The 11659-nt window shown below is 36.0% G+C and overlaps 1 protein-coding gene across 1 annotated transcript in view; it reads right to left on the reverse strand.

Annotated features, from left to right (window-relative positions):
- LOC107748307 (arf-GAP with SH3 domain, ANK repeat and PH domain-containing protein 1-like) overlaps positions 1-5447 on the reverse strand; it is a gene marked incomplete at its 5' end in the record, with an annotated part of 37451 nt that extends 32004 nt beyond the window's left edge. The window contains one exon of the mRNA XM_016563053.1: positions 5298-5447. Coding sequence (XP_016418539.1) covers positions 5298-5447 — 150 coding nt within the window. The remainder of the gene's footprint in view (positions 1-5297) is intronic.
- Positions 5448-11659: the final 6212 nt, after the last annotated feature.

Consider the following 11659-nt stretch of genomic DNA (forward strand, 5'->3'; position numbering starts at 1 on the left):
AAATTATATATATATATATATATATATATATATATGTATGTGTGTGTGTGTGTGCACGCAATATTGAACGTTCATTATATATTAACAAGGTCAGTATGAACTATCACTTCTATTAACTGTACAGTCGAGAAAACAATGCAAACAATCTCATATGAATAGTATTTATCACTCATGACCAGATAATCCACGCCTAAATAAACAAATAAATCTCACATAACCAAACCTTTACCTTTGACTAAACGGCATAAGTCTGGTCCATATCGCAGCTTATTCTGCAAACGCCTACTTAGACAGGAAGTGCTTATATAGTGACCCACCACATTTTGTTTAGATGCAGGTTCATATGAGATATTAATAGATTAGATCAGTGTTTCCCAACCGGGGTGCCGCGTCTGTCGAGAGCAGGGGTGCCGTGTAAAAAATCATTTTTTAATATTTTTAAATTGCTAAAATGTTCAAAAAAGCATCTATTATATAATATCCATTTCTGATGTCGCCAATAATTAGAGATGCACTGAAATTTCGGCTGCCGAAAATTAGTTCACCGCTCAGGTTTCACTTTCACGTGGTGTGACGCTCTGCTTATTATCCCGCTCTATGCGTGTGCGCTCCGCTCAGTCGCTCCACTCGTATACCGTTCATGCTCATCGGAATAGCAAAGTCCACTCAAAAATCGAGCTGACAGGAATCATCTATGTAGTACAGTATTGTTTCTGTCTGCAATAGCCCTACTGTGTTGTAACATGGTGTGGTATATGGGCAACTCTGGTAACGCTGCCCTCTCATTCATTGATCTGCTAACCGCTATGTTATGCTCATGTGTCCTCTGATGATAATAGCTTTCTAGGATTAAACATTATTTGGATAATTGGTAAAAAAAAATCTCTTAATAGCTCTACTGTGTGTTAGACCTACCTGAAAAACTAAAACGCAATTTATTTAATTCGAAGGCCTGTTGTTATTTTTTATTTGTGCTATCATTATTAATTTCTTTATTTGTTCTTATTTTATTATTAACTGCTTAGCCTCCTTGTCATTTTTTATTCAATTCAAAGTTTGAAATCAAGCTATCTCGTGCTACTGCAACAAAATTACCCAGCTGTAAAATCAAAACTTTGTTTAACTAGCTATCTCACAATGTTTACATATGAGTAAAAGCCTACATTAAAATCTGTCATATACATAGGTCTTTTCATTAGAAATTAGCCTACTGATTGCCACCATTGATGGACAACATTTTTTAATAATATTAAAAATATCTCTATGACATTATATTCTGCAGTTCTTCCCTGTTGTACCGAATATCTATACTTTTCAAATTATCATATCGAAGTTAGAAATTCAAATATTGTGACAAAATTAATTTTGTAGGGTGCCACAAGTTTGTTAAAATTTCCAAAGGGTGCCGCGACTAAAAAAAGGTTGGGAAACACTGCTCTAGTCTATACATGCATATTTGCCAAGAATACAGGGGTGCACAGATACTGAAATTCTGGATAATTATTTTCATGTTCATGGCCAATAACCAACAATAAATTACTGATATTATAAATATAAAACATTTAGTTAAAATAAGACAATTTAAAACATATTGAGAAAAAAAGAGATATATTGTGTACCACTAAGAAAATTGGCTGATATTGATATCCAATAATTTGTTTTAACCGATAACTTTTATAATAATCAGTATTATAACAAAAAAACAAGTATTTTAATCAAAAAACAGTATTCAGCAGTAAAGAAAAACTTTATAATAATACAATATATAAAAAGCTAAACCTAAAGTATAGGCCTACAGAGAATAAAAGATGGAAAACTTTTGAAGCATAGCATTTCATGTCTAAATTATGTCAAATCATATTTCCAATACTACTACTACTACTACTACTACTAATAATAATAATATGGCAACTGCTCCAGCATAGCATTCATCCATGAAAAATGTGTAAACATTTCATTAACTGATATATGATTAGTTTGGATGATGCTTGCTATTTTAAATTAAATAAAACATAAAAAAACAAAATCTGGCACAGTGTAAATAAAATTGATGAAACTGCCTATTTTAAATGGCACTGAAACAATAAATGAATGGAGAAATCTGTAAAATGAAAAAAATAAATAAAATAAAAATACACTAGCATGCAAATGTCAATGAAAACATCAGAAACATTTTACAGCATTTTAAACAACTCAATATCACAATTTTTACTATGTCCGCAGTCTTGCATACCCTATTTTCATAATAAATACACTACTTTCAAAAATGCTTTTTGTTGTTGTTCATCATGATTGCACAAAAAGTTATTTTAAAAACTGTGTTTGATTTTCTTCATATAGGGCACTGAATACCAGTACTCATCCAATTGTGTGTGTGTGTGTGTGTTAAAGGTCAGAGTGCAGATGGTGAGCTAAATGTGTTGAAGACTTTTTCTTCAGCGAGTGTATATGTGTGTGTGTGTGTGTGCCAATGTCTGACGTGATGAATGGCTCCTCTGGCTGATAATGCAGATGGCAAATGAACACCAATGCTGAAAGATACACCACCACACAGAAAGGCTGTAACAAAGAGCAACCCGCACTGAAATTCTTCATCATTTCATACAAATGTAAAGCTTTCATAAATAAGGATTTCTGTGACGGGGAGACAAACCATAATGTAGTATTTCTGTCTACTTCCTCTCTTCCTCACTATACTTCAGTGTCTCTAAATGGAGGCTCTTGTTTCAGAGTGATAAATACCTCAGCTTAGTGCCAGAACAGTCTAAAAGCACCACTGCCAGACAACAAAGTGCCTCTTTCGAAAGAGAGAAGCGATAGCAGAAAACCAAAATAATTAATTCTGCAGTTTAACCCGGTTTCATACAGCTAAGTTATTGACGACTGAACTATACTGAGCTTGAACACGGCTTTCAAGACTTAGTTGCAGGAAGAAACCAATTAGCCACACAGCACAATGCCAATAGCTGCATGACTTAGCAGACACCGTGTGAATGCTGATAGCCCGCTATGTGAAAGACAAGCGTACGTGTAATCTGTCTATATTAGACCATCAGCGTTCCAGAGAGGTTGAGGTCCTCAGGAGGGCATTGTGGAAATGGAGAGGATATACTGATGAAATAGTAACCAGAGGAAATGAATCAGGGAATTGTTAATGCTGTTGTCGACAGGAGAGGATGACAGTAACACAGAAAAAATATACAGACAATTGTACGTAAGCACAATGGAGGAAAACCATGTATACAGTCCGAGCAAAAATGTAATATAGCAACCAGTTTGTGCCAAAATACCAGTTGCTATACAGGTCTTGATACTTACTTTTTGTCCCCCAAGGAGCACATGTGCTCCTAAGTTGAAAAATTTAAGAGCATATTAAAAAACTTTTGGGCCGCAATGAAAATGATCAAATAATGTGTTTTTCCTTAATAAAGGCATGCAAGGAGACATATACAAAATAATAATAATGTATTTAACAATTTATTATTTGTAAGGTATATAAAAACATGATTATTTTGCCAATACTAAAATCTATATATTGAATAACATGTGTTAAATGTTTCCAATCTTTCCTTCCTGTGATGGGGCAGCCCAGAAAAAAGCTACAAGAGTTGCTAGATGCAGTATTCTATGTAACCAAAATAATAACCTGGGAAAAAAAAAAAAGGTTTGTGGAAGGTTTGTGGAACTAAAAATGTATTAGACATTCATAGACTTGCATAAATGATATGCTTGTTTATTAGATAGAACTGTTACACAAAGACTGCAAACTATCAAAGATGGAGACATTTACTGGCCAAACAGAAAAACTTATCAGCCGATATATCGGCCTTGGCTATGTTGACCACTAGATTTTATGGTAGTAACAATAAAATGCAACAAGAATCACATATTGGCTACCAAGGTATTATTTAAAGTAATGCATGCAATGCACAATTATCGTAATCATTAGGAAGCATATCACAATACCATGATATCACCATCTGATATCATCAGTGTACTATGAAATTCTCACAGTACTAATACGTTCATTATCTTTGTTAATGATGAACATTCAATGACCAGAGTATAACAGATTAATATGGTTTGTTGTCTGGTCAGGCTGGTCTGATTTGATGGTTTTAAGAAGGGTTTGGGGCACTTGTCAGCTGGTAAGGTTGGTATGTTGGTATGGAAATCTTAATTTCTTAATTTTTATTTCCCTTGGAAAACCACAGGGAGACCTTAAAGCTTCTCTCTTGTTGACAACATCTGGTCAACAGTCGGCTGAAAGTACTATGAACATTTACATTTAGACAGAAAATGTAAAATAAAAAGTGAAATAAAAATGAAAATAATACATTTGCCACTTTTTTCAGCACAAGGTTGAGCAGCTGTGTAGAGCTGGAGCAGTGAGCCTCCGCTCACACAGACATGACTTCCCTTCCGCAGCACTCGCCAGCATTCACACAGTGATTTAGGAATGTGTGTGTTTCTGTTTGCGTGCGTGTGAGGGGTGAAAAGGAGACGCGCTGTAGCTACTGCAACTCCTACACTCAAAATTTATGGCTCTATCTCCACGTTTCTGCCAGGAAGAGAGAGCAGTATAGATTACAAAAGCCCCTCTCACTCACACATCCACCAGACACACAATTTTCACACATTTCACACATCTCTGTCCTCTGAACGCATCCGCCTCCAACACCAACGCAGAGAACTCTACAACCTGTGTAGAAGCACACACACTTTAAGCTCTTTAACACTTTTCACAGAGGCTGATTCGCTCTAAAGAGATCTCGTATGCTGTAAATCCTTAAAGGCAGGGTATGTGATTTTTCAAAAACACTTTAGAAAACTGATTCGGGCCAAATCGCAAAACAAACTTGTAACCAATCAGCAATAAGGGGCGTGTCTACTCGTGATGCGGAGGAGAGCGTGTTCAGTGCATGGGACGGACATTAGCCGAGCCGAGCGACAGAAAGATAGAGATGGCGGATAAAAAACAAAAGAGGAAAACGTATGCGGAGGGCAAGACCCTTTTGGGGTAGGGGCGTGTTTGTTTTGGTGATTTCAAATATCAACATTGGCTACCAGAAATCACTTACTCTGCCTTTAAATCTGTCCTTACATTGGGCTTCAGCACTAACCAAAACAATCTGTGTTTTGACAGTTCAACTCATGACTTCACTGGTGCACTCGGAGAACAAACAAGGATGTTGTACAGATCTCTTTCTATCCAAGAAAAGAGACACTTTTAAATCCATTCAGTCTTGGGTGTCCATTCGTTCTGGCTTTAAGATATGTTTACATGGAGGACTCACCAGGTTCTTGAGGAGGGTGGAGAGCTCTTTAGTCAGAGTGGAGAACTTAACGAAGGCCGTGCCCAGATCTGGATTATCCCGACTGATGAAGTTGCTGCCAAACTTATCCAAAGCCTGGGCGCAGGTCTCTTCATTTTGAATATGATCTGACAAAAGATCACAAACGAGCAAAATCCAAACAAATCAACGTCATGCATTTGAAGAGTACACATCCATGATCAAGACTATGGTAGCATGTTGCCTAGTTCCTTGAAGACAGCATGAAATCATTCACTTCCTAGGTAAATTTCCCTGGTATTAATGTACATCATTCATCAGTGCAAATCATTTTGTACTCGAGGAATGTTGGCTTATATCAAATTGCAACCTCAAACTTTCTGCACCTTTGAAATCAAACTTGTCTGCTAATGTAACCATGATCAGGTTGATTTTCCATAATGGGAGTCATTCTATTAAACATTCTACGCATTTTCCATTTTTATTAGAATTTTAGAGATTAATCAGACAAATAATGTATTTATCTCTTGATAAATCCCATTGTGCTATAACAATCTAAATCAATAAATTTTATTATACACTACCATAAAAACATTTGAGGTTGGGAGGATTTTTTTAATGTCTCTTATGCTTACCAAGGCTGCATTTATTTGATAATATATATATATATATATATAATTTCAGTTCAAATAACAAAAAATGTTCCATAAAAGCATCAGGCAGAGAGTGTGAGAATATAACAGGGCTGAATTTATTAAGATGATGTACTTTCATATAGGCATTGTTTGCTACTGGCAACCTGGATGAAACGCTTTAAAGCTGATCTTATAAGTCTATGGAAAACCACTGAAACTTTGAACAGCCATATCTCCGTAAAGGCGTGGCGAATTCGCACCAAATTCGGGCGATCCCTTCAGCTCGAGGAACCCTCTTGAACACGAATCGAGTGTACGTCTCGAAGCCCTCTTTTGAATGAGACCACCCCCGCGTCGATAGCCCCCGGGGTTCGGGAGTTATGAGTGGTTAAATTCGCGGTCTAACGATCCCGGGGGGCTACCGACGTGCGGAGGGTGGTGTTCGAGAGGGCTACTCGAGCTGAAGGGATCCCCCGAATTTGGTGGAGATCTGCTGGCGCGTTCGCGAGATAGTGACACCAGTCAACACTTTCACTTCAGTAAGGAGGTTTATGTATATATATTCTGTTTATGTATATACTGTATTCTATATATATTACCAGTCAAATGTTTGGACACACGAATGGGAAAGTATCCAAACTTTTGACTGGTACTGTACTATAATATACACAACGAATATTAGCCGATATATCTAGACCGATATATCGATATACTCCCTAATATCGGCATTGTATCGGCCCCAAAAAACCCATATCGGTCGGGCTCTAGAAATAAGCATAAACAATGAAATATGTAGTATCGACCAACACAGATTTAACCAAATAAAAGACACAGATTGCCAAATTCAATATCATGCATCCTTTTCCTCAATTAAATTATAACAAAAACATTTTGATAAATGTTTAATATAACATTTATGCACTATGCAAATATTTAGTGACGCACCGATATTTTAGCAACTGAAATGTTTTCGGCCAAAACTATTTTTGGTTTAGTCAAAATAGGGTAATTTCTAATTTGTGCACACTGTGGATAACTTACAAGAGGTAAACATGTCAGCTGCATGGATACCAGTGCTGGATTTACAATATCAATTTCTAATTTTTAATTAATATTGATATGGATTTCTTAAATCTCAAGATCAGTCTTTTAGTCCATACTGTTTTCTGCTCATGCATTAACTACACAAAAAAAAATTTCTTTCATGACAACTCTCGGAGGGATTGGCATGGTAATGTACATGACAATGTTAATGTGTTTGGTCTTGGCGGAATAGATCTGCTACGCTGCTGCAGCTTCAGAGCAAGTACCAAGACTTGCTATTGCCAATACATCCACTGCTGTGAGCATGTAAGAAATACTGCTGCTGCACATATAACATATATGAAATAACCCATATATAGCATACATGAATCACCCCGTAGCAGATCTCTACAGGTGGAGCTGGGGAAGGTGGAGGGTTTCTGAAGTGCGCTGCAACTGCTACTACTGCGCTAGCCGAGTATTTGAATGTAAAGCAGCGAGCTCATTGGCTGCTGATACAAAAAGAACCAGTTGCTGAGCTATGTGATGATATCATTACTGTAATTGTAAAAAAAAAATGCCATTCAATGATCAATTACTAACCAATATCCACTAAACTGTTATGCTAAATTTTCATTTGTATAATATATAATGTATAATGTATTATGTAATACATATTCCTGCTACTTCTATAAATAATCTTTAGTGATATTTCAATGTATGGTTTTTCAGAGACAATGACAAAATAAGGCCAAAACAAAGAAAGACAATATTTTTTGACCGTTTAATGTTTAGTTGACCACTGATTTTAGGCTGTAGGAGGTCAAAGTCAAAGTTCACTGGTGAAGGCTGCCACATGTTTCCTGCTAACACTCTTATCCCGTCAACACAGAGCAGGCATTTCCTTCCTAAGCCAGAAATAAGTGCAAAAACCAACCCAAGCCTGACAACATACTGCTACACACAATACATAAAACCAAAATACAACTCAACCTGTATTGGACATTGAAAAAAACTATAAAATTTTAGTTTTTATTTATTTTAAATAGGACATATTCTTAATATTGCCCATTTAATGGTTATAGCCATTTTGAGCTTTTTAAAATTTGTAAATTATTAAACATAATTTTTATAGTATTACATAGTTGTTTTTGCCTTTTACCGTATATATTTGAGAAGTTTTATACTCGTTAGATATCTTTTGTATTTTCCCCAAATGCTGTGTTTTAATACTGATCAACTAAATTCACCGTTACAATTTAACAATGCATGAACATTTTAACAATAACAGGGCCCTATAATATAAATTTTACTTTTTCACAAATTCTGTGTTGTCTTAATTTTTCTTGATTCTGTGTTTTATAAATGAATAACAGTTTGTTACCATGGGGACAATAGTCCATATAGCAATGTCTGATTGTACAGCACTACTACCTTAATTTTTTCATCCAAATTCTGTGACATTTCATATTATACAGTAAATTCCATGTTTATGACTGGATTCCACGAGTCCATCCATGTTTTCCGCATCTCTGAAATCATAGGGCCCTACCCTAGGAGGTCCACCAAGTTTGCTTCAAAGCCTGCCCCACTCCACCCAGAGCAAATGTCCCAATACATATTTCACATCTCTTCCGACAATGGAAGCAAACCTTCCCCTGACAGAAAAATGTGGGAATGTGACAAAGAAAACAATGTATTTAGCTTCTAAGGTCTCTGACAGTGAATTATCATTTATTTTTCCACTACTTCAGGAAACTAATAGTAATTTCAAAAGAACACAAGAAAAACTCTTTAAAAACTCTTTTTGGCCCAAGCCAAATCCTCGGAGCTGTGTGCATTATGGGCGTACACAGCATAGTTTAGATTTTATGAAAAACCACTTGCGTTCCAGCCTGATACTTTCAGGCCTGATGCAGCTGTAAGTATGCGCAAAAGAGAAACAGAGGAGGAAGAAACAAAAGAACAGTTTTAAATGCAGCAGGCATGACTCGCAACATCCTCTTTGTGCCCCAGACACACAACTCTAGAATTTTCCATGATTAATGGAAATATTTCATCTTTCACTAAAGCCACTTTCTGTCTAATGCAACACCCAAAATGAGCATTCATTCTCAGGCATCGCTCCTTAAATAGTTACTCTTTTTCATCCATTGCATTTACATGTTGTAGACCAGACTCTTTCATCTGCGACGCACAGTGGAGTAGCAGCAGTGACAGACACAGAGACTATAGGTGCATCACAGCTGTTAGTATAGCATGGCTATACTGACCAATCATCATTCAGGACCAGAACTTCCATTTTATAATAGTAATTCTGGATGCATTAGGGCAAAATAAGACAAGAGAGATAACTTGTAACCAAGAAGATGGCATGCTGATACTACAGGGCCACTAACCACATATCCTCTCCACAGAATGCCCCTCGAAACTCATTTCACATGCAGTTTTTCTTTTCACAAGATTGTGTGGATTATTTTTGTGGATTACTGTGATGCTTTTATCAGCTAAATTAAATGCAACATTTGTCCAAATCTGTTCCAATTAACAAACAAACTCATCTACATTTTGGATGGCTTGAGTAAATTTTTAGCAAATTTTTGGGTGAACTACTCCTTTAAAGGGACAGATATATATAAATAAATGAAACAAATAAATGAATAAATATTAATAAAAAAAATACATGTACAAACATGCACACATTAAAAAAAATATTTCATGGTGACCAAGATTAATGTATAGCCTATATAATTCACTATAAATCACTGCATTACAAGTTTAAGAACCTGTAACTTCAGAATAAGGGAATTATAATGAGATTTCTCAATCCTTAGTGGGCAGCCTGTGGTTTCAGCTACATTTTAAACCACTAAAATGTAGAGTGCAATTTGGGTGAACTACTCCTTTAAAGGAACAGATATATATAAATAAATGAAACAAATAAATGAATAAATATTAATACAAAAAATACATGTACAAACATGCACACATTAAAAAAAATATTTCATGGTGACCAAGATTAATGTATAGCCTATATAATTCACTATAAATCACTGCATTACAAGTTTAAGAACCTGTAACTTCAGAATAAGGGAATTATAATGAGATTTCTCAATCCTTAGTGGGCAGCCTGTGGTTTCAGCTACATTTTAAACCACTAAAATGTAGAGTGCAAAACATAACCTTACTACTCTTATAGTCAGTGTGACCTACATTTCCTCAAAAATGTGCACACACACACATGCACAAAGAAATGAACAAAATAGGAGTTTTTTTAATTTATTTTTCTACATTGAAAAATAAATTGATTATCTGGCATATTTGTGATATAAAATATCATTACTCACGATTTATGATGAAAGACATTTAGATCAAATTCATTAGCTTCTGTGGTTAGAAAGCTAGAACAGCAAGCATGCCGAGTCTCTAGGGGCCCAATGAATGATCCTCTAAGGGAGCTTGCTAAACTAGGCTGTGCTGTGCTCGCTTTAAAGGGGAAGTTGGTGCTTCTGGATTCTGTGGTAAAGCCTCAAGGCAAGCGACAACAGTCACCACTAGCGCCCTCCACCCAGATGCTAAATCCAGCATGAGGCTGACACAGACGTGCCTCGGGCTGAACAGCATCCTCCTCCTACTACTCCTTCATACTGAGAGCCATGCTGACACTAGCGGACACTGTTTATGCCCCAAGCATTACCAAGCCTGGAGATGATTTAACTGCATTGTCCAACCAAACATAGCAACACTAGATAAGCAAAGAGGGAAAAACAATACTGTTAAATCATTTATTGACTGTGATTTTTTTAAAGAATTTCTTGGTTTTTAATATTAATCAATGCTACAGTCATACAATATTGAGCAGTACGAAGCACACTTTCATTTAAAAATAATTAATTTAAAAATAATAATTTAAAAAACCCTTATAAAATTAGCAACATGTAGATAAAGTATGATATGGCAAAGTCACTGCAGGAAAATTCACAGGCTCACAATTTGTTTTGTATCTGATTTTATCTGGTTCCAGTTTACTATAAATTAGCCTACATCACTATGGCAAAGAGAAGACCAAACTGCATTGTTGTTTTTGTTGTTGTTATTATTAAGGATTTACAGTTTGTATCATTCAGTTTAAGTAATAAATGAATAAAATCAATCAATCAATTAATCAGAGAGACAGAGTCTCCAATTTCAAAGACCCCAGTGTCAAATTTTGGTCAACTATTGGTGCTTTAAACATATGTGACCCTGGACCACAAAACCAGTCTTAAGTCGCTTGGGTATATTTTTAGCAATAGCCAAAAAAAACATTGTATCGGCCAAAATTATCGATTTTTCTTTTATGCCAAAAATCATTAGGATATTAAAGGGGTCATATGACGTTGCTAAAAAGAACATTATGTTGTGAATTTGGTGTAATGCAATGTGTTTATGCGGTTTAAGGTAAAAAAAACAACATTATTTTTCACATAATGTACATTATTGTTTCTCCTCTATGCCCCGCCTTTCTGAAACGCGTCGATTTTTACAAAGCTCATCGTTCTAAAAAAGCGAGGTGTGCTCTGATTGGCCAGCTATCCAGTGCGTTGTGATTGGCCGAATACCTCAAGCGTGTGACGGAAATGTTACGTCCCTTACCATATTGTGATGCCTGCGGCAACCACATGTGACGACCCCGGGCTGGACTCCGCTTCGTCCACGGTGAAAGCC

The sequence above is a fragment of the Sinocyclocheilus rhinocerous genome, unplaced genomic scaffold, assembly GCF_001515625.1.
Source record: "Sinocyclocheilus rhinocerous isolate Xijiao unplaced genomic scaffold, SAMN03320098_v1.1 scaffold1762, whole genome shotgun sequence".
Lineage (NCBI taxonomy): Eukaryota > Metazoa > Chordata > Actinopteri > Cypriniformes > Cyprinidae > Sinocyclocheilus > Sinocyclocheilus rhinocerous.